Here is a 27,692-nt window from a genome sequence, read left to right on the forward strand (position 1 = left end):
CACTGCCTGGGGACTCCAGTACCATATTTATTTATTTATTTTAAGATTTAATTTATTTATTTGAGAGAGAGAGCTTGAGCAGGGGGAAGGGAGAGGCAGGCTCCCTGCTGAGCAGGGAGCCCAATAAGGGCTCCATCCCAGGACCCTGAGATCATGACCTGAGCTTAAGGCTCAGGTTCTGGAAAGCCAGGATTCCAGAGTCATGGGGCCTTTAGGCATTCTTTCTTCTCCCCATGCTTCTTCTCCCTTTGCCCCTTGGCCTCCTTGTTCTGGGATCAAAAGCCATGGCTGGACTCTCATCTTTCTCTTTCCCTCAGGAGAGGATCCATTCGCTTAACCGACTGAGCCACCCAGGCGCCCCTCCAGTACCATATTTAAAAGGGGAGGTGAAATGAAGATCTTTCCCTTATGACAAACCCCAGGGGGAAGGTATTATCTTTCACCATTATGTTAGATTTTTTGGTAGATGCCCTTTGTCAGGTTGAAGAAGTTTCCTTTTATTCCTGGCTTGCGGAGAGTTTTCATCATGAGTGAATGTCAAATTTTATCTAGTATTTTTCTGCACCTATTGAGATGACCAAATGGGGTTTTAAAATTTTTATTTTTTTTTTTCAAATGTTGAACTACCCTTGCATTTCTAGGAGAAACCTACTTGGTCATGGTGTATTATCATTTTTATATATTGTTGGATTGGTTTGCTAATGCTTTGTCAAGGATATTGTTTTTCTTTTCATGAGTGATTTTTTTAAAAGATTTTATTTATTTGAGAGAGAGAGAGCGAGAGAGCACAAGCAGTGGGAGATGGAGGAGCAGAGGGAGAGGGAGAAGCAGACACCCTGCTCAGCAGGGAGCCTGACACGGGGCTCAATCCCAGGACCCTGGGATCATGACCCAAGGCGAAGGCAGGCGCCCAACCAACTGAGCCACTCGGGCGCCCCTCATGAGTGATATTGATGTGTAGTTTCCATTCCTCATAATGTCTGATTTTGTTATCAACTCTTGCTTTTCAGAAGAGGATTTTTGTACTTTTGTAAATTTATAAAAATTACATTACGCTGGTATACTAAGGGAGTTAGGTATGATTTTTATCACCTGTAGGTATAGTATGTATTAGGTATAGCTATTATCATTATACCTGAATCCCTTAAGCTACTTGCATGCACAGTACAGTTTTTCTTCTCTTTGCTGCTCAGTTCTTCTCGTTCTACCCCATTTGCCACTGTCTCTGCTGCAGTAACTTTTTCTTTGCTGCTTTGCTATAGCTTCGTGTTCCTCTTTGTGTTGCCGTTTTCCTTCCTTCTAAGCTCCTCTCACTGTTCTAGTCTTCTGCTTTTTAATCTTAGGATTCATTCATTCATTTACTTGTTCAAACAGAGTTTGAGTTCCTACTCTGTGAAAGATACTGCTACAGGACGGTGATACAGCAGAGCGGAACAGCAGATACCCGACAGGCCGGGTTGCAGGCGTAGCCGAAGGCATTATTGGTCTCCACGTCCCTGACCACCAGTTTTCTCCGACTAGAGAACTTACTCTGGGTGGGCAGGGGAACTTGAAGTGGAATTCTTACTGGACTCAGGGGTTGGATCTATAGTTCACTCCTTCTTAGGCTTTGTCTTCTCTGGGCAGGGTAGGCATCCTGTCAACCAAGGATTCTAGTCAATTCACTGAATGACTAGTTGTGGAATTTTCTAAAGTTACATAAATCTATGTAAGTCACAGTTTCTCCTTATTTACACCATGGTTTCCTTTAAAAAAATATATCCTTGATTTGTACTAGACAGTTTGGTGGTCTAGGAAGGTTCTGGAAAGCCAGGATTCCAGAGTCATGGGGTCTTTAGGCATTCTTTCTTTTCCCCATGCTTCTTCTCCCTTTGCCCCTTGGCCGCCTTGTTCTGGGATCAAGAGCCATGGCTGGACTCTCATCTTTCTCTTTCCCTCAGGAGAGGATCCATTCTCTTGGCTCAGGTTTATTCAGCTAGAGTTTCAGAGAGCTGAGACAGCGACATATTGAATATTCTTTAAATGTGTTAAGGATTTGCTTAGCCCAGAAATAAGATTTTTATTTTTTTATTTTTTAAAGATTTTATTTATTCATTTGAGACACAGAGATACAGAGAGAGAGAGAGAGCATGAGCAGGGGGAGAGGCAGAGGGAGAGGGAGAAGTAGACTCCCCGCTGAGCCAGGAGCCCGATGTGGGGCTCGATCCCAGGACCCTGGGATCATGACCTGAGCTGAAGGCAGACGCTTAACCATCTGAGCCACCCAGGCGCCCCTGGAAATAAGATTTTTTAAAAATTTCATTGTAACTTCTTAATTTCTGAATTTGTATGCATTACCCATGGATGACAATGAGCTTTCCCATACAACTGAATACATTAACCAATACTAAATAAAGTGGGTGGAAATGTTGCTGTGAAGACAGAATAGAACCAGTCAATAAAGACCTGGCAAAATTCTTCAAAAACTTTAAAAATCATCCCATTTGAGAGGTGCCTGGCTGGCGCAGTTGGTAGAATGTGTGATTCTTGACCTTGGGGTTGGGTGTAGAGATTACTTTAAAAAATAAATACAATCTTTAAAAAAAAATAAAGCTTATAGCAGTTCATATCAAATGGGATTTTTTAAAAGTAACCTCCACAGCCAATGGGGGCAGCTTGAAATCACAACCCTGAGATCAAGAGTAGTATGCTCTACTGACCAAGCCAGCCTGGCAGCCCTATAAGCTTTATTCAAAGAAGAGAAAAGGAAAAAAAAGTATTTTGGTAAATCAGTAAATTTGGTAAAGTCAGTGAATGTGTTTTGGCAAAATTGGACAAAGACTTCTTTAAAATGCTAAACTCTGGAAAAAAACCCAGAAATTAACTTTAAAATATATTCAAAATTAATCATTATAAAAGAAGAAATTTCCATGTGAAACACTAAAATTTTCATCACATTGATTTTAGGATGCAGTCATGAGAAAACAAAACCATACTAAAATCCTTGCCTATTTTCAAAATCTAGAAAAATGTTGTAAACATAGTGTAATACAGCTATACCCTTCACCAAGATTCACCAATTACTAAAGTTTTGCCACATTTGCTTTCTCTATACAGACAATCCCCAACTTACGGTTTGACAGAATTTTCTGACTTTATGATGGTATGAAAGTGATACGCATTCAGTTGAAACTGAACTAAGAATTCTAAATTTTGATCTTTTCCTAGGCTAGTGATACTCAGTAGATACTCTCTCATGGTGCTGGGCAGCAACAGCCAGCCCAGCTCCCTGTCAGCCAGGTGACCTGGTGGATAAACACCTGATACATTTACATCTAATCTGTACTCATACAGCCATTCGGTTTTTCACTTTCACTATTCAAGACATTACATGAGATAGTCAACACTTTATTATTAGATAGGCTTTGTGTTATAGAATTGATCAACTGTAGGCTAATTATGGAAGTGTTCTAAGCATGTTTAAAGCTAAGCTATGATGTTCAGTAGGTTAAGTGTATTCTTTTTTTTTTTTTTTTTTAAAGATTTTTATTTATTTATTTATTTATTTGAGAGAGAGAGAGAGAGAGAAACAGCATGAGAGGGGATAGGGTCAGAGGGAGAAGCAGGCTCCCTGCCGAGCTGGGAGCCCGATGTGGGACTCGATCCCAGGACTCCGGGATCATGACCTGAGCCGAAGGCAGTCGCTTAACCAACTGAGCCACCCAGGCGCCCTAAGTGTATTCTTTTAAAGATTTTATTTATTTATTTGAGAGAGGGAGAGCATGAGCAGGTAGGGAAGAGGCAGAGGGAGAAGCAGACTCCCCGCTGAGCAGGCAGCCTGATGTGAGGCTTGATCCCAGGACCCCGAGATCATGACCTGAGCTGAAGGCAGACGCTTAACCAACTGAGCCACCCAGGTGCCCCAGGTTAAGTGTATTGAGTGCAATTTCAATTAATGCAATTTCAATTAATATTTTCAATTCATGATGGGTTTATTTGGATGGAACCCCATTGTAAGTGGAGGAAGATTGGTATCCAGATACACAGATAGCTGTAATTCTTTAATTTTTTTTTAAGATTTAATTATTTGAGAGAGAGAGAAAACGAGCACCAGCAAGAGAAGGGGCAGAGGGAGAGGGAGAAGTAGACTCCCCGCTAAGTGGGGAGCCCGACGTGGGGCTCAATCCCAGGACCCTAATCATGACCCGAGCGGAAGGCAGACACTTAACCAACTGAGCCACCCAAGTGCCCCCCAGATGGCTGTAATTCTTATTTGTTGTTGTTGGACAATCTGAGAGTAAATTGCAGACATCAGGATATAGAATATATCTCTAAGGATATTCTTTTACATAATCATGCTAAAATTGATCAAATTCAGAAAATATAACATTGATGCAATTCTATTCTCCGATGTACAGTCTATATTTAAATTTTGCCAATTATCCTAATAAATAATTATCCTTTATAACATTTTTTTTTTTCCAATCTAGGATCCAATCCAGGCTCACATGTTGCATTTCTTTGTCCTGCCTCTTTTGTCTCCTTTAATCTGATAAAATTTGTCAGCTTTTCTTAGTTTTTTATGATATTTATATTTTTGAAGATTGAAGGCAGTTGTTATATAGACTGTCCTCCAATTTTACTTTGTCTTATTGTTAGCCTATGATTAAATTCGGGTTATTCACTTTTGTCACAAGTACTATGTAAGTGATGCTGTGTCCTTCTCAGAACTTAACGTTAGGAGGCACATGATGTCATTTTATCTTATGGGTGATTTTAACTTTGATCACCTGATTAAGGTTACGTCTGCCAGATTTCTCTATTGTAAAGGTACCTCTTTTTCCCATTTCTAATGAGTAAATGATATGTGGGGAGATAGTTTGAGACTGTATAAATATTCTGTTTCAGAACAAATTTCATTAATGGCTTTAGCATCCATTCATGATTCCTGCATGAACCAATTATTACAATGGTGGTTACAAAATAGTGATTTTCTAAGTCTATTATTCCTCTACATTCATTAGTTAACATTCTACTGTGGAAAACAATTTTCCCTCCCCCCTTTCTTTCTTCCCTTTTCTATTTATTTATTATTTGCATACTTACTTATATATGCATGTAAGTTTCCATAGAAATTCAGACTCATCCTGTGTTCAAAAATTCTCTCTTGAAAAGCAAAGGGGTAAAGAGTGTAAGGGCTGTGCTTGCCTTTGAAAATACTGTAGATATGTATATATTTCATGGATTAACTCATGTTGATGCTCAAATTGTTTTTGACTTGGCCAGTGGGAGCCATTCCTTAGCTTTTAAAATTTGAATATTTTTAAAAATGTTGCTAAGAGTAATTTTAGTGAATATAATTAAAAAACATATTCATGACTATAATTGATATTTGTTGAATATATTTAAGAAGACTACTTCCTACTTCTTACAGTAAGATGAAAACAGAGAGGGAGGCAAACCTTAAGAGATGCTTAACTCTAGGAAACAAACTGAGGGTTGCTGGAGGGGAGGTGGGTGGGGGATGGGGTAATTGGGTGGTGGGCATTAAGGAGGGCACTTATAATGAGCACTGGGTGTTATATGCAAACGATGAATCACTAAATTCTACCCCTGAAACTAATATACAGTATATGTTAACTAAATTGAATTTATATAAAAAATAAAAAACAGACTACTTAAAACAAAATTTTGGCTAATTGGTAAATGTAATGAGCTTTAAAAATCCATTATTTGAATAACTGATTCTTGAGTGAATTTGGCTTTCTGCCATTGGTACTCCAGGACCTATTACTATTTGTATAAAACTAGCATCCTGGTGATCTTGAAAACAAAAACATTGATCAAGATCAAACAAACTTCTTCAGGTTTTTTTACTTTTAAAATATTACCTCAGCAAGCAGTTCTAAGTAAGGCCATTACTTTTATGTGACTTATTGAACCCTCATGCTAGATATTTTTGCATATTTGACAGTTTTTGCATTTGGGCCTCAGAAGCGCAATATTGGATTAATCACAATCCTTGGTTCATGACATACTCTCATGATTTTCCATGCATGGCCCATTTTCATTTGGTTAGTTAATTATTTTATTTTAGTTTTTTGGTTATTTTAAGTAACTAATTATAATTAGTTATGACATCGTAACTCGTTATTTTGAAAACTGTGCACCTACAAACCCACCACTCAAAACAAAAGCTAGAATAGACAATAGCCCTATGACCTAGACCTAGCAATTCCACTTCTAGGTATGTACCCAAGAGAAACCTTTGTTTATATACAAGAGGCCACATGTAAAAGAATATTAATAGCAGCACTGTTTACAATAGCAAAAACCTGGAAACAACCCAAATGCCTATCACTGAAAGATGGCATGAATAAACTGGTGTATTCACACAATTAACTATTATATAGCAGTCAAAATCAATGAACTACAGTGACATATGATAATGTGAATAAATCTTATCAATGTAATATTAAGTAAAAAAACTAAGGCCTCAAAGAATAAATACAGCTCAATATCCTTTTTATAAAGTTAAAACACAAAAATTTAAAAAATTATTTCTAGGTATATAAAGTGATACAAAGAAACTATAAAAAGGGAAGCAGTATAATCATAAAGCAGGGACTCAGGATATGGCCATCTGGGGTGAGGGAAAGCAGAAGGATGGGACAGGGGGACACATGGCTAATGTAGGTTATTATCACATTTATTAACTGACTGCTTTAATTATGTGTAAACCCAGACTTGGGTGTAACTTTTCCCAGAACTTTTACTACACAACTCTCTGAGACTTTTTACAATTTTAGTTCTAGAATTTCCTGATAAAGTGGACTTTCATGTAAATATGCTAAGATCATGTGGCATTAACTTGGGATTATACTGTATGACAAAAATGAAGTTCATACATTTGTAGAAATAGAAGCAAAATCCCAGTGATTAACACTGCCCCTTTCTAAAAAAAGTATAACCCTTTAGTAGGAAAATACGAGAAAGTTTGAACAAAGAGTATTTTTTATATAATGGAAGTTGGAAATCATAACTTGGATTTAAAAGCTCCTTCATTTCGTATTTATTTATTTATGATCTTATTTATTTATTTGAGAGAGAGAGAGAGACAGTGAGAGAGGACACCACAAGCAGGGGGAGTGGGAGAGTGAGAAGCAGGCTTCCTGCGGAGCAGGGAGCCCAACATGGGGCTCAATCCCAGGACCCTGGGATCATGACCTGGGCCGAAGGCAGCCGCCAAACCACTCAGCCACCCAGGCACCCCTCACTTCACTTTTAATTCACAAGAAAGTTTTCTCAGGTTTGAAAATTCCTAGAAGTTATATATTATTTTTAATAGAGTAACTAGTTTTCCATGGAGCTAAACTAGATATCCCCTTCACAGAGTAGTATTGATTCTATTGCTTTACCATGCACTAATCCCAACCTCCTTGTTCCCTACTGCCCCAGTTCAGGCCTGAACTTGCAAACTAGTAACCCAAAGGCACATTTAGCCTACAAACTTTTTTTTTTTTTTTTTTTTTTTTGGCCTGTGTAATGTTTACAATAAAAAAAATTGTTACCAATATTTAAAAATGAGAAATTGTACTTAAAAATGCAGACTCCAGCTTCTATTGCAAAATCAGAGTATAAGGCAATTCTAGGCCTATATGCCCATTTGCAACATTCAATTATAGAAAAGGTGAGACCTTCCTTCTTGGATGAGCTTTCCAGTTCAGAATTTCTGCCATTCTCCTACAACCAGCTCACTTCACTCATTGGCATTACCTGCTTGGCCTCTATAGGGATTTTCAGTCTCCTCTCCTATCCATTCTTCCACTCTTACCTCCAACATGGTACATGCCCCATTCCCTTTCCACATTGTCAAAAGTAGTTTTCTAAGCAGGTTTGGTCAAATCACTTCTTGATTTGCATATTCTTAACTTGCTCCTAATTGTTCTAAGGATAAAACCCAAACTCTTTAGAATGACACTTCATGATCTAGGGTGCCTGCTCGGCAACACCACTCTGTTCCCCACGTCTTTCCAGCTCTTATTACTACTCAGAACCAGTACTTCCCAAACCAGCATGCTTCCTTATGCCCAGGCCAGTTTCCACTTTCTCTTCTCCTGGCTAATTCATACTTATCCTTAAAAACTCTACTCTGACATCAGTTCTCCAGAAAACCTTCCCCAAAAGCCTTTCCCTCCTGCTTTTCCTTTGCGATCTCAAAGCAACCTGTGCTCTTCAGTTTGTGAGCTCTCCATTAAAATACTTGAGGTCCTCAAACATCACCGACAGGTGTTAAGCCAGGGTAGGCAGAAGTGGGGTTAACAGTACTTGGATCAAGACCAGCGTCATTCCCCAGTCTAGACTTCTGATCCCGTCTGGCCCCAAGTGTGAAGCGTGACAGGAGCTTGCAAAGCTTCGCACCCCTACGTATTCCAGAGACTAACGTTGACGTTCCCCGCCTAGTGTACGCCCGCGAGCACGCAGCCAGGGTCTTCATCCGCCGCGAGCGCGGCCTCGGATTGGACAGGGCGGAGCATGCCGGGAGCGGCCGAGTCTTCGAAGTGCTTGCTGGGAGTTGTAGTTCTTGGAGCCGGAAGTGGGGGTGGCAGGGCTAGAAACCGCAGCTGAGACAGCAATTACCGCGCCTGCTGTCAACCCGGGTGTAGTGCATCACCCAGAGCCCACCCTCCGAGGGTGCCTCCTCCGTTCCCTGGGGCTTCGGGAGCCCTGAGGGACGAAGCGGCAGGGAAGCCTCTCTTCAGAGAGGAGGCGACGTCGCAGCCCCGGATGCGTCCAGAGGGCGCGGGAATGGAGCTGGGCGGCTGCGAGGAGCGCTTGCCAGAGGAGAGCAGGTGGGGTGGGAAGAGCCCGGGGAGTCGGGGGCAGATGGATGCACCGAACCACCGGGAGGGTTGGGAGGGCTCGGAGAGCACCGAGAGAAGTGTCGGGCATGATAGACTTTAGGGCGACTGCTTTGGGCGACTTGTTTGGGAAGAAATTGTGAGAAGAGGGACTGGCAGGGCGTGGATAGGACGGCCGAGGGAACGGGTTTAATGAGTGTGGGTAGAATATGCTGAGGGCAGGGGGAGCAGGAGAGGAGGTGGCTGTTGAGAGGTGCTTTGGTGAGATTTTACAGGCCGGAGTCTATAGATAGGAGTAGGGCTCAAGGTTGATGGCCCAAGTGAAACTTGGCGGTGACAGCATGTCGGACCAATATTAGGAAGGTTGGTGTTGTAAGAATTTCTGGGCGCAAAGGTTAGGCATTATGACTGGCCTGGAAAGAAGCTTAGGCGGGGACGAATGTAAGGAAGAAGACGAGAAGGAGGGCCTGTGTATGAAAGTGGACGATTGTAATGGCCCATGGTGTGGGGGAGGGGGCTTGCTAATGAAACTAGAAATTGTGTGCGTGCCTCTGTCAGAGTGGCAGGATCTCTGTCATTTCCTTTTCATCTTCAAACCCTTCTCTCCTTCCCCACAATTCAATTAAGCAATTTCACATTTATTTATATGCAACTATTGTCATCCAGTTCATACCCTTTAGAAATGGAGGGTTTAAGATTTTAGAAACTGCTTTGACTAAATGGTGACTTAATCTCTGTATAGGTGCTTCGCATATTTAGGGTTTGCTTCAGTGAGAAAATATCAGCAGGGGGAAATTAATGAGATATTGTGCCCAGGTGAAGACCTGGCTGTTTTTTAAGTTTGACTCTTCTTTTATGTACACTGTTAGCGTGTGGCCTGCTGTACAAAATGTGGACTGACAAGACTGGGTTCCTGCCTGAGATGTGTGAATGATGAGTTCAGTGAAACTGAACATCTTACTTCCCTTTTCCATGTTTCGGTTTCTGCTTATGTATATTTGGCTATTTATTCTTCCTCCAGATGTCTGTGAAATGCTTCATGTGAAAAGTCCCATATAAATCTTAAACAAGTTTTTGTTCATTTTTCTTTTCCTTTACCAGTTCACGTGGGAGAGGCTGGGTTGGAAATTCAAGCTCACATTTCCTCCCCATCTAGTTGGGTTAGTTATTTATTAAATAAACACTTATCACATGCCAGGCACTGCTTAGGAGCCTTACAAGTATTAATTTATTTACTTCTCATGACAACTGTATGAGACAGGTATTATTATTATCCCCATTTAATAGATGAGGAAGCTAAGACATGAACAGGATAAATAATTTGCCAGGTTCCTACAGTGAATCCTGGTGGAACTGGGATTCAAGCCCAGGCAATTTGGCTTCAGAGTCTGCACTTTTAATACTTACTCTATGTTGCCTCTCATGCTAATATACTGGGACAAAGAAATGTATAAGATAATGAATTTTATAGCATTCTTTGCCTATCATTCAGGCCAGTAGGACAGCTCCTTTGCAGGTATATTTTTCTCTCTATTATTTTTTCCATGCTTGCCTCTTTTTTTTTTTTTAAAGATTTATTTATTTACCAGAGAGAAGAGAGCGTGCGCGTGAGCAGGGGGAGGGGCAGAGGGAGAGGGAGGGAATCCCAAGCAGATTCCTTGCTGAGTGTGAAGCCCAACACTAGGCTCAATCACAACCCGAGTTGGTCGCTCAACCGACTGAGCCACTCAGGTGCCCCTCTAATGCTTGCCTCTTAACCAAGCAACTCTAGTCAAAATTTAATTTCTGCAGTGGGACTATCCCCACAAGGGCACTGGTATTGTTGCTATAGCCTGCTCTTTGTTGGTGGCTGGTTAACTCAGAATGTGTTGTTTAATGAGGCTTCATGGCACCAAAGGCCTCCTTAGCTCCAGACAACTGGCATATACATACCTGTGCCTGAGAATTGATGCATTGTGGCTGGGTCATTGCTAACCTAACTTTCTATGGTCAATAAAATACCCAATTCAGAAAAAAATCTTCATGATGAAATGGCATCATTTTTTTAAAAGATTTTATTTACTTATTTGAGAGAGTGAGAGAGAGCACGAGCAGGGAGGAGCAGAGGGAGAGGGACAAGCAAACTGTGCTGAGCACGGAACCCGATGCGGGGCTCAATCCCATGACCCTGATATCATGACCTCAGCTGAAATCAGGAGTCAGATACTTAACTGACTGAACTACCCAGGCATCTGGAGATGGCATCATTTTTATATATAAAGGATAAACTTATCAGTATATTTTCTGAAAGTGGTTGATGTAGTGAAACGTGCATAAGCTTTATAACCAGATAGACCTGCATTTGAATCCTGATTCTACTACTTAATTTGCCGCATCCATCTGAGTGGAAAAAATAATGCCTTCCTGACTGGTAACTTGTGAGGTTTTGATAAGACAATGTGCAGGAAACTCTTCATGGAGTGCCTGGTATGTGCTAAGTGCAAAAAATGTCTACTTGCTGTCTCCTCCCATTTTCTTGAAATAAGATGGGTATGTGCTTTTCTGGTTGCTGTTCTCAATTGTACAGCTTGTTCTTCCTCCTTCCATGCCTCCTGTGAGTTCAGCACACTGAGGAGGGGGGTGTTAGCCTAGCTTTTCACTTTATCCTTGGAGTGTAGTTATTTCATCGGTTCCCTTAATTTTCATCTAGCTAGTCATCACTCTAGCAAAATGCTATATATACTGCTTAGGCATAATGCTTCTCTTTCTTTAGTTGGGTAGTAAGTGCCAGTTGTTTAGAGTTGTCTGGTGAAACTACTAAACAATGAAAGGAATGGTTCTTCTAGCATTGCTCTGCCACCCTAGACTGCCTTGGGGTATGCAGTCTGAACTTGGAACCCAGCTATATGCAGTTTTCCTGGTGCAGTGATGCAGATAGAGTCAAAGTTCAAGTATTAAAATACTTCTTAGTGTCTCCAAACTGAGCTCAGTCCATTGGTTAAAACCTTTTCATGTTCTGTTCTCTATCTCAGTTAATAGCATTTTTCACTCAGCAAACCCAGAAGCCTCAAGGTGAAATTTCATACTTTCCTCTTCATTTCCCGTATCCAGGCAGTTTCCAGGTCTTATGAATTTTGTTCCTGATTTTTCTCTGGAAGCTCTATTTTTTTCTCCATTTCCAAATATATTTGCTTATATTACTAAAAAATCCAGGGAGTAGTATTGCTTCAGGCATGGCCAATTGTAGGTACTTAACCAAGAATTTGTCCCTATCCATGGGCTCCTCTTTCCTGTGTGTTGACTTCAGTCTCAGGCAGACTTTTCTACAGGATAGCCCTAAGCAAGCCTAACCAAAACAAAACAAAGCAATCCTAATAGGTATAACAGAAGCAAAAATTCGGAGGCTGGCTATTTTTGGATTGACCTGAGTTATGTTCCCCTTCTTATAATGAGGGTATGGGATATGCTGTTCCATCAGGCCTAAATTACGTGCCCAACCCTGGATCTTGAGGCAAGGGTATACTTTCTTGGAACTTCATGGACCAGAGTAATTGGCGGAGGGGTGATTCCCCTGTGGAAAAGGAGAGTTCTGTTCCCAAAACAAAGGGACATGAATTCTGGGCACATATAAACAATAAATTCATCGAGGGCCCTTATTATCTCTCATTGTGGACTATCTCAGTAGCCTCCTAACTGACCTTCCAGTCTGAACTTTGGCCCTCATTCCAAACAGCCTCCACATAGCCACCACCTTAAGCAAAGTTACTATAGTATTTTGTGCAGAAATGTTTAGTATTTTCTTATAGAAACATAGAAAATAGTTAAAACTCGTCCCTGACATTTAGTCTGTACTTTAATCCCTATGAAGTTCCCAGTTACAAAACCGTGGCATTCACTCACTCTTACATGTTCTTCCTCACCACTCTCATTCTTGCTTCTCCACATTCCCTGCAGTCCCTCCTCCTTCGCCTGGAAGGCTATTAGTCATCTTTTAAATAATGCTCCTTTAGAAGGCATCCCTGACCTGCCCTTTTCCATCTCTCTTTGTAACACTTCTCTCTGCATAGCATAGTTATGTAAGTGTCCATTTCCCCCATTTCATTCTGAATACCGAGAGATGGGGACTCTTCCTCTTTAACCACCATAAGCCCAGTGCCTAACATAATCGACATTCAGTGAGTATTTATTCAAGGAATGGAGACCTTAACAGTTTGGTCATGCCTCTTATAGTTGGGCAGGTGCCAGTGGTACTGTTGCCTTTGGAAGGGCCTCTTTTTTCCCTTTCTCCCTATTCATTTTCACTTTTTTACATTTATCTTCATTTTCTATTTTCTTCCTTTTCTTTCTCTTTTTTCTTTGACCAAGGTAGGGGTTGACAGTTTATATAGAACTAGTAGTAAAGCAGGAGGATCAAATAATATTTGAGCAATCCATACTGCTAATCCAGTTATTAGTACACCTACCCTCATTGCCCATTGCCCCCTCACCCCGCAACATACTCTTGAAGCTTTGTGGGGGGGAATGCTATTGTCAGAACCCAGGAAAGAGAGGCCTATCAGCAGACAGCAGGGACCCTAAGCTGAAGCTTTTATCTATCCTCCCCACAGCTGTTCTCCTTTTTTTTTTTTTTTTAAAGATTTATGCATTTATTTTATAGAGAGAGAGAGCACAAGCAGGCTGGGGGAGGGGCAAAGGGAGAAAGAGAATCCTGAAGCAGACTCCGCGCTAAGTGTGGAGCCTGACATGGGGCTTGATCCCAGAACCCTGAGATCATGACCTGAGCCAAAAACAGGAGTCGGCTGGTTAACTGACTCCACCACCTTGGCACCCCTGTTCTGTTTTTTATAGCTGCTTTATCACTTCTTTTATTAAATGAAGTCTTTTTGTGTGTGTTTTGTAATCTTTCCTCCCTAAATTTTACCAACCTACCTGAGTGGTTATAGACCAGCTCTGTCCAACATAATAGCTACTAGCCACATGTGGCGATTTAAGTTTAAATTAATTAAAATTAGATAAAATTTAAAATTTCAGTTCTTTAGTCACACTAACCAGACTTCAAGTGCTTAATGGCTACTAGGGCTAGTGGCTGCCATAATGGACAGCACACATATAGAACATTTCCAGCATCATAGAAAGTTCAATTGAACAGTGCTGTTATAGATTTAATTCTGAGTTTTTCAGAAACAACTAGGTCATGCTTACATGTTTTTAGTTCCTTTGCATCAGGCTCACTTGAAGTTTAACCCACACTTGATTGAGAGGAGAGAAGATTATTAAAGGAAATCATAAATTATTAGTAACTAAACAGGGACTTGACAAACTTCTCAAAATTTATGGGGCCATGAAATTCACAGAAATCCTGCTAGATAGTAGGAGTAAAGAGATGATTGATTTTTTTTTTTACTAGAAAATAGCAGAATCCCATAACTTCTAAAAGATTCTAAGACAGTCTCCCTATGAGCTTTCTCACTTGGATGCTTTTGCGAAGAAAGCATTAAGAGCCATAACGTCATTCCCTCTCCACCCCCTTTGATGCCATGACTTTATTTTTGCCTCTTCAAGAGTCCTTTGAGAGTTTTAAATTTTTTAAGTTTTTTTTTTTCCTATTTGTTCTACTTTTGTTATTTGCTCACTGTCTTAATTGCTTTCTGGCCAGAGAATATGCTTGTACTTCTTCTGATTTGGAGGACTTTGGAGACTTTTTTTATTGTGTGTACCTTAGTACAAGGCTAGTTTTTGTGAATGTCCTATGCTTAAAAAAAAGTGTTCTTCAGGATGTAGCTTTCTAGATTTAAAGAACAACTTATTATATATAATATTATTCAGCTCTTCTAATCACTCTTTCACTTTTGGTTTTCATGATCTGAAAATTAATCTCCCGTTACCTTTGTTTTTTCTTTTTTGTTTTCATTTTTCATTTTTTTAAGATTTTATTTTTAAGTAATCTCTATATCCAAGGTGGGACTTGAACCCACAACCCTGAGATCAAGAATCTCATGCTCTACCGACTGAGCCAGCCAGGTGTCCCTCAATTTTCTTTTTATATTTTCTGCAGTTTTTGTTTCATGTGTATGTTTTGTTTTAGATATGTATAAAAAAAATATATTATGTAAATATACGTATATAGTATATATATCTAAGATTTATTTATTTTAGAGAGAGAGAGAGTGTGTGAGTGCACAGGATTGGGAGGGGCAGAGGGGGAGAGAGAGAGAGAATCTCAAGTCGACTCCTTGCTGAGCGTAGAACCCAACTTGGGGCTGGATATCATGACCCTGAGATCATGACCTGAGTTGAAATCAAGAGTCGGCCGCTTTACTGACTGAGCCACCCAGGACTTGTTTTATATATTTTGAGGCCATGTTATTAGATACATAAAATTAGTGAGAGCTACATCTTCATTATGGCTTCTTTGTCTTTTTAAATGATTCTTGCCTTGAATGCAACCTTGATGTAATGTTGTAATTTCTGCTTACCTTTTTGCTTGATTGACTGTTTTATTTTATTATTTTTTATTTCTTAAAGATTTTATTTATTTATTTGAGAGAGAGAGAGAGAAACAGCATGAGAGGGGAGAGGGTCAGAGGGAGAGGCAGGCTTCCTGATGAGCCGGGAGCCAGATGCGGGACTCGATCCCAGGACTCTGGGATCATGACCTGAGCTGAAGGCAGTTGCTTAACCAACTGAGCCACCCAGGCACCCTGGCTGTTTTGTTTTAAATAGTTGAGTTTATTTCATTGACTTTTATTTTTATTTCATATCTGTTTCATCTTAATTCTGTCATCTTTTAAAAATGATTTTTTATAATGTTCTTTTGCTTTTTCTTTGCCTTGGCAATATTTAAGATCATCTAGTTTTAGTTGTAATGATGATTAACTTTTACTTTAAAATAGTATCCCTAAAACTGGAGGCAACTGAAGCATTGTCTTTCCTCCTGTGCCTTTGCTCTTAAAGGGATGGTGTGTGCCTCCTTTACCTTGCTTGTAAAGCATTCTGCTACCCAGACAACATAAGATGTGACTGTCAGGTAATGAGATTGGCTTTCTTCAGTGACTCAGGAAATTAACCTTATTGTTTTGCAATAAAACCTTCTATGTTTCTACCATCCCATTAAGTAAGCAGATTTGAGTCTCTGTTATATACAAGGTATCTCCAAATCTGAGGAAGTCTTCCTAGCTTTCCTGCTTAAGCAAGAGTACCCTGAGCATGATCAGGCCTTGGAATCTGTGCTTACTAAGAGGCAATTTGACCCTGGTTTAAAATCAGTTGAGATGGGGCGCCTGGGTGGCTCAGTCGTTAAGCATCTGCCTTCAGCTCAGGTCATGATCCCAGGGTCCTGGGATCGAGCCCCATATCGGGCTCCCTGCTGGGCGGGAAGCCTGCTTCTCCCTCTCCCACTCCCCCTGCTTGTGTTCCTGCTCTCGCTATCTCTCTCTCTGTCAAATAAATAAATAAAATCTTAAAAAAAAAAATCAGTTGAGATATTCTTTAGATGCAGAGCACAGTGACAAGTCTTAATTTGTGTTGCAGACTGTCCAATCCTAGATAGTTTTTGGCAGATTTTTCTCTGAGGCGGAATGGGTAAGAAGGCTTTATTCAGGTACCCCTTATGATGTAGTTGGAGTTATTATATTTGTGCAATGGAAATTCAAAGAGGGAAAAGGACAGAGAAAAGAGAAGGAATATCATTATCTACCCTTTGATGGTGCTTTCTATAGATTATCAATTACACTGAGAGAACTGAAGCTTAAAGAATTTAAATGGCTTACCCAAGGATGCATAGCTAGTTTGTGGAGAGCTAGGATTCAAATTCAGGTTGGCCTGATTATGAACCTTGTTCTCTTTCTGCTGCATGACATTTTCTCTCTCCTTCTTATCACAGCACATAAGAAATAGAAAAGACACGGTCTCTGTCCTTAAGGAAACAAACCACATAAAATACAATAATAAATAGCAATTTTTTTTAAAGGATCATCAGGAGGAATGGTATATTGACAGCACATATTATGGGGTTTCTAACAAAGGAGTTACAGCTGGTCAGATTATTTAGAACTTCTTAGGAGAACGTTGAACTAGAGCTGAACCTGAATCCCTGAATGAGACAAGAAGCGTTCTAAGTGGAAATGTCTGCATAAATAAAACCATGGAAGTAGGTATGAGGTTGTCATGTTTATAATAGAGTGTGGTAGGGAGAGAGACTATTTTCAAATTGAGGAGTACTGAGCGGGAAAGTTGGTATTTAGATTGGGGCTACATGATGGTGACTTTTTGAACTCCATACCGAGGAGTTTGTACATCATCAGTGGTTAGGTTTCTGACATAAGGGGTTTTCCTTTTGGTAAATCTGCTCATTGTTGAAATTCAGTAAATTTGATATCATTCAAATGTAGTGTGATTGGTGAGGCATTTGTTGAATAGATTTGAAGTTACAGGCATGCTTAGGAGTACTACTTATTCGCCCCCAGACATTAAGATTCTGCTGTCAGCTGTTAAAGAGATGGGACTAGCCAATGGTTAGGTTCTCCTAGGTGCCCTGGAGCTGAGAGACTATAGTAAAGTCAAGCATGTTTTTCCTATAAGCATTATTTACTTAAAAACATCATAAATATTTAACTGCATACTTTATTAGTTAAATACTATATAATTAAAACCAGAAAATATGGAGCCAGATAAGAAGAAAATTAAACAAATTAAATGTGGTAATCTCTTGTTACTTAAATGTTACCAATAATTATTTCACTTAACTATGTTTTCCTCCACTTTAAAGAAGGAACCTATCACTTCTTTTCAGGGAGTGTTTTTTGGTATTAAAAGTCCCAGGTGTTTGCGTGACCACAATCTTTCAGCATAAGATGCCCTTGACACTTTGGGATTTAAAAAATCCTTGATGGTACTTTCCAGCCTCTTGTTTGCTAACTTTGTTCAGATTCTTGATCTTTCATTAATTGCTAGAACTGTTTAGGAAGGGCTAAACAGGGATGCCTGGGTGGCTCAGTCAGTTTAGCATCTGCCTTCAGCTCAGGTCATGATCCCAGGGTCCTGGGATTGAGTCCCGTATCAGGCTCCCTGCTTGGCGGGGAGCCTGCTTCTCCCTTTGCCTGCCACTCTGCCTGCTTGTGTGTGCCCTCTCTTTCTCTGACAAATAAATAAATAAAATCTTTAAAAATAAAAAAAAACTTTAAAAAAGGAAGGGCTAGGGCGCCTGGCTGGCTCAGTTGGTTAAGCGACTGCCTTCGGCTCAGGTCATGATCCTGGAGTCCCTGGATCGAGTCCCGCATCGGGCTCCCTGCTTGGCGGGGAGTCTGCTTCGCCCTCTGACCCTATCCCCTCTCATGTGTTCTTTCTCTCTCATTCTCTCTCTCAAATAAATAAATAAAAATCTTTAAAAAAAAAAAAAAAAAGGAAGGGCTAAATAGTTTCTCTCCTCTATATTTCCCTCACAGAACCAGAGGTAACCATTATTACATATCTCCATTTCTCTCAGTATTTTTATGTTGAGATCATAAATACAATTTTATATTCTGCCTTTTGTACTTTAATATATCATTAACCTTGGAAACTTTTCCTAATCAAAGATTTTAATGGTTTCATGATATTCCATCATTTAGGTATCACATACCTTCACATTTCAGAGATCAAATCATAATCTGACTTGGGACAACCTGACCTTCAGTCTTGATTTCAGGTAGATACCACAGTTCATTGCAGATAAAGGGCACACTGTGGAGGGGGTATGCCAATGAGTTGAAGCTATTTCCTTGTCCTTCCTAAAAAGGGCACTGGCGATCCAAGATATGCTAATATGTGTTTCTTGGATTGACTCTCACTTTATAATTGCTTATTATGTATTTGTTATTTGTCATATATTTCACTTATTTTTAGTGATTATGTGTTAGTTATATGGCATAGCACCTTTTATTTTATTTTATTTATTTTTTATGTTTTTATTTAAATTCCAGTTAGTTACATAGTGTAATATTAGTTTCAGGTGTACAATATAGTGATTAGACACTTCCATATATCACCTGGGGCATAGCACTGTTTTAAAAAAAAATAGTATTTGTGTGGCACCTGGGTGGCTCAGTTGGTTAAGCGTCCAACTCTTGATTTTGGCTCAGGTCATGATCTTAGGGTCATGACATCCAGCCCCACACCAACTCTACGCTGGGTGTAGAGCCTGCTTAGGATTCTCTCTCCCTCTCCCTCTGTACCTCCCCTCCCCTTGCATGCGCATGCACTCTCTTTCTCTCTCTGAAATAAAAAATACATAAATAACGTTTGCTTGTAACTTTTCTGTTTTCACCTTGAGTATCACTTTTTTTTTTTTTAATTCCAGTGTAGTTAACATACAGTGTTATATTAGTTCCAGGAATACAATATAGTGATTGAACAATTCTATATGTTACTCAGTGCTCATCATGATAAGTGCATTCTTAATCCCCTTCACCTATTTCACCCATTCCCTCCACTCACCTCCCCTCTGGTAACCATTAGTTTGTTCTCAGTTAAGAGTCTTTTTGATTTGTCTCTTTTTGTCATTGTTTGTTTTGTTTCTCAGATTCCACATACGAGTGAAATCATATGGTATTTGTCTTTCTCTGCCTGACTTATTTCACTTAGTGTTATACTCTCTAGATCCATCCATGTTATCACAAATGGCAAGATTTTATTTTTTTTGTATGGCTAAGTAATATTCCATTGTGTGTGTATATAACCACATCTTCTTTATCCATTCATCTATCAATGGACACTTGGGCTGCTTCCATAATTTGGCTATTGTAGATAATGCTGCAATAAACATAGGGTTGCATATATCTTTTCAAATTAGTGTTTTCATATTACCCAAAGAATATGGGTAGTGGAATTACTGGATCATATGGTAATTCTATTTTTAATTTTTTGAGGAACCTCCATACTGTTTTCCACAGTGGCTGCACTACTTTTCGTTCCTACCAACAGTGCAAGAGGGTTCCTTTTTCTTCCACACCTTCACCAACACTTGTTGTTTCTTGTATTTTTGATTTTAGCCATTCTGGCAGGTGTAGAATAATATCTCATTGGGGTTTTGATTTTCATTTCCCTCATGATGAGTCATGTTGACCATCTTTTCATGTGTCTATTGGCCGTCTGTATGTCTTCTTTGGAGAAATGTTCATGTCTTGTGCCCATTTTTTAATTGGATCATTTATTTTTTTGATGTTGAATTTTGTAAGTTCTTTATATATTTTGGATACTAACCCTTTATCAGATATGTCATTTGTGAATATTGTCTCCCATTCTATAGATTGTCTTTTAGTTCTGTTGATGGTTTCCTTTGCTGTGCAGAAGCTTTTTATTTTGATGTAGTCCCAATAGTTTATTTTTGCTTTTGTTTCCCTTGCCTCAGGATACATATTTAGAAAAAATATTGCTACAGCTGATGTCAGAGAATTACTGCCTGTGCTCTCTTCTAGGATTTTTATGGTTTCAGGTCTCACATTTAGGTCCTTAATCCATTTTGAGTTTATTTTCTGTGTATGTAAAGTGGTCTAGTTTCATTCTTTTTCATGTAGCTGTCCAGTTTTCACAACACCGTTGTTTGAAGAGACTTTTTCCAATTACATCTTCTTGCCTCCTTTGTCAAAGATTAATTGACCATATAATCGTGGGTTTATTTCTGGGCTATTATTCTGTTTTTGTGCCTGTACCATATTGTTTTGATTACTACAGCTTTGTAGTATATCTTGAAATCTGGGATTGTGGTACTTCCAGTTTTGTTCTTCTTTTTCAAGATTGCTTTGGCTATTTGGGGTCTTTTGTGTTTCCATGCAATTTTTAGGATTATTTGTTTTAGTTCTGTGAAGAATGCTGTTTATACTTTGCTAGGGATTGCATTAAATTTGTAGATGCTCTGGGTAGTATGGACATTTTAACAGTAGTTGTTCTTCCAATCCATGAGCATGGAATATCTTTCCATTTGTTTGTGTTGTCTTCAATTTCTTTCATCAATGTTTTATAGTTTTCAGAATACACGTCTTTCACCTACTTGGTTAAGTTTATTCCTACGTATTTTATTATTTTGTTGTAATTATAAATAGGATTGTTTTCTTAATTTCTCTTCCTGCTACTTCATTATTAGTGTATAGAAATGCAATGAATTTCTGTATATTGATTTTGTATCCTGTGATCTTACTGAATTCATTTATCACTTCTAATAGTATTTTGGTGGAATCTTTAAGGGTTTTCTATAAATAGTATCGTGTCATCTGCAAATAAAGAACCAATTTGGATGCCTTTTATTTCTTTTTGTTGTCTGATTGCTGTGGCCAGGACTTGCAGTACTATGAATAGAAGCAATGAGAGTGGACATCTTGTCTTGTTCCTGATCTTAGGGGAAAAGCTCTACACTAAGTATGATGTTCATTGTGGGTTTTTCATATATGACCTCTATTATGTTGAGGTATGTTCCCTCTAAACCTACTTTGTTGAGGGTTTTTATAATGAATGGGTGTTGTACTTTGTCAAATGCTTTTTCTGCGTCTATTGAAATGATCATGTAGTTTTTTAATTCTTTCTCTTGTTGATGTGGTGTATCACACTGATTGATTTGTGAATATTGAACCACCCTTGTATCCCAGAAATAAATCTCACTTGATCATAGTGAATGATTATTGTAATATATCATTGCTCTTGGTCTGCTAATATTTTGTTAAGGATTTTTGTATCCATGTTCATCAGAGATATTGGCCTGTAGTTCTCTCTTTTTTTTGTAGTGTATCTGGTTTTAGTATCAGGGTAATGCTGGCCCCTTGAGTGTTAACTTCTGATTGTGACTTGGCAAGCTTAAGACTGAGCTGGCATTTAGGAAAACTTTTTCCTTGAATAAGCTTATTTGAGTTGCTTAAGCAATTTCTGTTTCTCTTTAAAGGACAAATGAAGTCAAAATCCTCCCAAAAGAAAATATGTAGGACTTCATTCTGAGGTTGTTGATGAAAGTGATTCAGCTAGTGATGGATTATGCTGTCCCTTGCCACTCAGGCCTGGTTCTTCCTTGGCACAGGGTGAGATGCTTAGAAAGACTTGAATGAAAGAATATTTATGGTGATTAAGGGAGAGCACTCAGTGTACTTGCAGAAGTGGCTCTGCAAAGGACTACTTTGAACCTAATATACTTCAAAGACCTTACCTTTGCCCAGATAAAGGTTACATATGAATCCAAGGTGATATTATTCAAATAATTATTACCAAACAGGTTTAACCCAAGAAAGAATGACCTTCCTTGCTGAAAATGTGGTTCAAGAACACAGGGGCATATTTGATTTCTCATGGTGATCTGTTTACGCGCATCTAAGATTCAGGTATGAATAGATTAATCCAACCACTGTGTATGGGCTTCAGTTGAATTTAGCATTTCAACTCTCTGAAAGTGGTAACTGTATCATTAGCGTAAAGGATCCTCAAAAGGTAAAGACAGTAAATAGACTAGCTATGTAAATCAAAAATTTTAAAAGCTTACTTTTCTTTAAGCATATACCAAATATAAATGATTTGGTATGTCTTAGAATAAGAGCCACATTCTTTTGTAGCTTTGGTGTCTTAGGGACACTATGGTGTGGGGAAGGAAAGTTCCTTAACTTTGTCTAGAGGTTGGTAGTAGATCTGAATGCTCAGGTTTCTAGGATTTCAGTACTCTTTATATAATTTTGGAATCACAGCCTAGTAGGATGATGGGGCACTTGGTGTCTGCTTTCAGAATTTATCATGATGTTCTTTGACAGTTAAGCTTGTAAGATCAAGAATAAATCAGAAATATTGCTCAGCCATCAAAAAGAATGAAATCTTGCCATTTGCAATGACATGACTAGAACTAGAGGGTATTATGCTAAGCGAAATAAGTCAGAGAAAGACAAATACCTTATGATTTCACTCATATGTGGAATTTAAGAAACAAAACAGAGGATCATGGGGAAGGGAAGGAAAAATAAAATAAGATGAAAACAGAGAGGGAGGCAAACCATAAGAGATGCTGAACTCTAGGAAACAAACTGAGGGTGGCTGGAGGGGAGGGGGTTGGGGAATCAGGTAATTGGGTGATGTAATGAGCACTGGGTGTTATAGGCAACTGATGAATCACTAAATTCTGCCCTGAAACTAAGAATACAGTATATGTTAACTAAATTGAGTTTAAATAAAAAATTTTTTAAAAAGAATAAATCAGAACATAGATATGCAAAATTACTTTAGTAAGCAAACTGCTCTCAGGCCTGCAAGACTTGATTGTAACCTGTTGGAATGTGAAAACTATGTCAGTCTGAACAGGCCAGATTAACCCTAAGGAAGCATAGGAGATGGAGAATCACTGAAGCAAAAGTTGGTGGTCAATTGGCCTCTGTGATGGCAGTTTCTCACAATATAACAATAAATGGCATTTTAATGGCCATCTAAGTCCTGTGTGCATCTTAATTATCTTGAGATATCTCTAAGGACTGGTATGGAAATAGAATAGGGCAGTGGCCAACAAGTACATGGAGAGGTGCTCAGCATCATTAATCATCGGGGAAATACAAATCAAAACTGCAATGAGTTATCACCTCACACCTGTTAGAAGGGCTGTCATCAAAAAGAAGAGCGATAACAAGTGTTGGTGAGAATGTAGAGAAAAGGGAACCCTTGTGCACTTTTGTTGGGAATACAGTGGTGCAGCCATTGTAGAAAACGGTATGGAGATTCCTCAAAAATTAAAAATAGAAATACATTTGATCCAGCAATTTTACTTCTGGGTATATATTGAAAGGAAACAAAAACAGGATGCTGAAGAGATATCTGTACCCCAGTGTTCACTGCAGCATTATTTATAATAGCCAAGGCATAGAAACAACCTTAGTATCCATTGATAGATGAATGGATAAAGAAAATGTGATACACACACACACACACACACATGCACACACAGAGAGAAATATTATTCAGCCCTAAAAAGGGAATCCTGCCATTTGTGACGACATGGATAGACCTTGAGGGCATTATGTTAAGTGAAATAAGTCAGTCAGAGAAAGACAAATACTGTATGCTCTCACTTATATGTGGAGTCTAAGAAAGTCAAACTCATAGAAACAGAGAACATTCATTGGTGGTTGCTAGAGGTGGGGGTGTGGGGAATGAGGCAAATGGATGAAGGTGGTCTAAAGGTACAAACTTCCAGTAATAAGATAAATAAATATTGGGGATGTAATGTACGGCGCGGGTGACTATATTTAACAATACTGTATTGTATATTTGTTTTTTTATTAACATATAATGTATTATTTGTTTCAGGGGTACAGGTCTGTGATTCATCAGTCTTAAACAATTCATAGTGCTCACCACAGAACATACCCTCCCCATTGTCCATCACGCAGTTACCCTATCCCTCCTACCCCCCTCCACTCCAGCAACTCTCAGTTTGTTTCCTGAGATTAAGAGTCTCTTATGGTTTGTCTCTCTCTCTGGTTTCATCTTGTTTCATTTTTCCCTCCCTTCCCCTATGATCCTCTGTCTTGTTTCTCAAATTCCTCATATCAGTGAGATCCTTCTCTGATTGACTTATTTCGCTTAGCATAATATCCTCTAGTTCCATCCACGTTGTTGCAAATGGCAAGATTTCATGTTTTTGATGGCTGCATAATATTCCATTGTATACCACATCTTCTTTATCCATTCATCTGTTGATGGACTTCTAGGCTCTTTCCATAGTTGGCTGTTGTGGACATTGCTACTATAAACATTGGGGTGCACGTACCCCTTTGGACATTTGTATCTTTGGGGTAAATACCCAGTATTGCAATTGCTGGGTCGTATGGTAGCTCTATTTTCAACTTTTTGAGGAACCTCCATACTGTTTTCTTTTTTTTTTTTTTTTTTAATATTTTTATTTATTTATTTGACAGAGACATAGCAAGAGAGGGAACACAAGCAGGGGGAGTGGGAGAGGGAGAAGCAGGCTTCCCACCGAGCAGGGAGCCCGATGCGGGGCTCGATCCCAGGACCCCGGGATCATGACCTGAGCCGAAGGCAGACGCTTAACGACTGAGCCACCCAGGCGCCCCAACCTCCATACTGTTTTCCAGAGTGGCTGCACCAGCTTGCATTCCCACCAACAGTGTAGGAGGGTCCCCCTTTCTCCGCATCCTCGCCAACATCTGTCATTTCCTGACTTGTTAATTTTAGCCATTCTGACTGGTGTGAGGTGGTACCTCATTGTGGTTTTGATTTGGATTTCCCTGATGCCGAGTGATGTTGAGCACTTTTTCATGTGTCTGTTGGCCATTTGGATGTCTTCTTTGCAGAAATGTCTGTTCATGTCTTCTGCCCATTTCTTGATTGGATTATTTGTTCTTTGGGTGTTGAGTTTGGTAAGTTCTTTATAGATTTTGGATACTAGCCCTTTATCTGATATGCCCTTTGCAAATATCTTCTCCCATTCTGTTGATTGTCTTTTGGTTTTGTTGACTGTTTCTTTTGCTGTGCAGAAGCTTTTTATCTTGATGAAATCCCAATAGTTCATTTTTGCCCTTGCTTCCCTTGCCTTTGGCGATGTTTCTAGGAAGAAGTTGCTGCAGCTGAGGTCGAAGAGGTTGCTGCCTGTGTTCTCCTCAAGGATTTTGATGGATTCCTGTCTCACATTTAGGTCTTTCATCCATTTTGAGTCTATTTTTATGTGTGGTGTAAGGAAATGGTCCAGTTTCATTCTTCTGCATGTGGCTGTCCAATTTTCCCAACACCATTTGTTGAAGAGACTGTCTTTTTTCCATTGGACATTCTTTCCTGCTTTGTCGAAGATTAGTTGACCATAGAGTTGAGGGTCCATTTCTGGGCTCTCTATTCTGTTCCATTGATCTATGTGTCTGTTTTTGTGCCAGTACCATATTGTCTTGATAATTACAGCTTTGTAATAGAGCTTGAAGTCTGGGATTGTGATGCCACCAGCTTTGCTTTTCTTTTTCAACATTCCTCTGGCTATTCGGGGTCTTTTCTGGTTCCATACAAATTTTAGGATTATTCGTTCCATTTCTTTGAAAAAAGTTAATGGTATTTTGGTAGGGATTGCATTGAATGTGTAGATTGCTCTAGGCAGCATAGACATTTTCACAATATTTGTTTTTCCAATCCATGAGCATGGAACATTTTTCCATTTCTTTGTGTCTCCCTCAATTTCTTTCATGAATATTTTATAGTTTTCTGAGTACAGATTCTTTGCCTCTTTGGTTAAATTTATTCCTAGGTATCTTACGGTTTTGGGTGCAATTGTAAATGGGATTGACTCCTTAATTTCTCTTTCTTCTGTCTTGTTGTTGGTGTATAGAAATGCAACTGATTTCTGTGCATTGATTTTATATCCTGCCACTTTACTGAATTCCTGTATTAGCTCTAGCAGTTTTGGGGTGCAGACTTTTAGGTTTTCCACATGAAGTATCATATCATCTGCAAAGAGTGAGAGTTTGACTTCTTCTTTGCCGATTTGGATGCCTTTTATTTCTTTTTGTTGTCTGATTGCTGTGGCGAGGACTTCTAGTACTATGTTGAATAGCAGTGGTGATAGTGGACATCCCTGCCGTGTTCCTGACCTTAGGGGGAAAGCTCTCAGTTTTTCCCCATTGAGAATGATATTTGCTGTGGGTTTTTCATAGATGGCTTTTATGATATTGAGGTTTGTATCCTCTCTCCCTACACTCTGAAGAGTTTTAATCAAGAAAGGATGCTGTACTTTGTCAAATGCTTTTTCTGCGTCTATTGAGAGGATCATATGGTTCTTGTTCTTTCTTTAATTAATGTATCACATTGATTGATTTGCGGATGTTGAACCAACCTTGCAGCCCAGGAATACATCCCACTTGGTCGTGGTGCATAATCCTTTTAATGTACTGTTGGATCCTATTGGCTAGTATTTTGGTGAGAATTTTTGCATCCATGTTCATCAGGGATATTGGTCTGTAGTTCTCCTTTTTGATGGGGTCTTTGTCTGGTTTTGGGATCAAGGTAATGCTGGCCTTGTAAAATGAGTTTGGAAGTTTTCCTTCCATTTCTATTCTTTGAAACAGCTTCAGAAGAGTAGGTATTAATTCTTCTTTAAATGTTTGGTAGAATTCCCCTGGGAAGCCATCTGGCCCTGGGCTCTTGTTTTGGGAGGTTTTTGATTACTGCTTCAATTTCCTTGGTGGTTCAGGTTTTCTATTTCTTCCTGGTTCAGTTTTGGTAGTTTATATGTCTCTAGGAATGCATCCATTTCTTCCAGATTATCTAGTTTGCTGGCATATAGTTGCTCATAATATGTTTTTATAATTGTTTGTATTTCTTTGGTGTTGGTTGTGATCTCTCCTCTTTCATTCATGGTTTTATTTATTTGGGTCCTTTCTCTCTCTTTCTCTCTCTCTCTTTTTTTTTTTTATAAGTCTGGCCAGGGGTTTATCAATCTTATTAATTCTTTCAAAGAACCAGCTCCTAGTTTCATTGATCTGTTCTACTGTTCTTTTGGTTTCTTTTTCATTGATTTCTACTCTGATCTTTATTCTTTCTCTTCTCCAGCTGGGTTTAGGCTTTATTTGCTGTTCTTTCTCCAGCTCCTTTAGGTGTAGGGTTAGGTTGTGTATTTGAGACCTTTCTTATTTCTTGAGAAAGGCTTGTATTGCTATATACTTCCCTCTTAGGACCACCTTTGCTGCATCCCAAAGATTTTGAACAATTGTATTTTCATTTTCATTTGTTTCTGTGAATTTTTTAAATTCTTCTTTAATTTCCTGGTTGACCCATTCATTCTTTAGTAGGATGCTCTTTAGCCTCCATGTATTTGAGTTCTTTACAATTTTCCTCTTGTGATTGAGTTCTAGTTTCAAAGCATTGTGGTCCAAAAATATGCAG

At 39.1% G+C, this 27,692-nt stretch overlaps 1 protein-coding gene across 13 annotated transcripts in view; it reads left to right on the forward strand.

The window, feature by feature from the left end:
- The window catches only part of RUBCN (rubicon autophagy regulator), a 72,410-nt gene that overhangs the window by 2,856 nt on the left and 41,862 nt on the right, over positions 1-27,692 (forward strand). For 2 of the 13 annotated variants that reach the window (XM_036116746.2, XM_036116795.2), the window contains exon 1: positions 8,563-8,831. The exons of the other annotated variants lie outside the window; for them this stretch is intronic. In XM_036116746.2, coding sequence (XP_035972639.2) covers positions 8,767-8,831 — 65 coding nt within the window. In that variant the 5' untranslated portion in view covers positions 8,563-8,766. Of the gene's footprint in view, positions 1-8,562; positions 8,832-27,692 lie in introns of those variants that run through there. 13 annotated transcript variants of the gene reach the window in all.

This window comes from Halichoerus grypus, chromosome 1, assembly GCF_964656455.1.
Source record: "Halichoerus grypus chromosome 1, mHalGry1.hap1.1, whole genome shotgun sequence".
NCBI lineage: Eukaryota > Metazoa > Chordata > Mammalia > Carnivora > Phocidae > Halichoerus > Halichoerus grypus.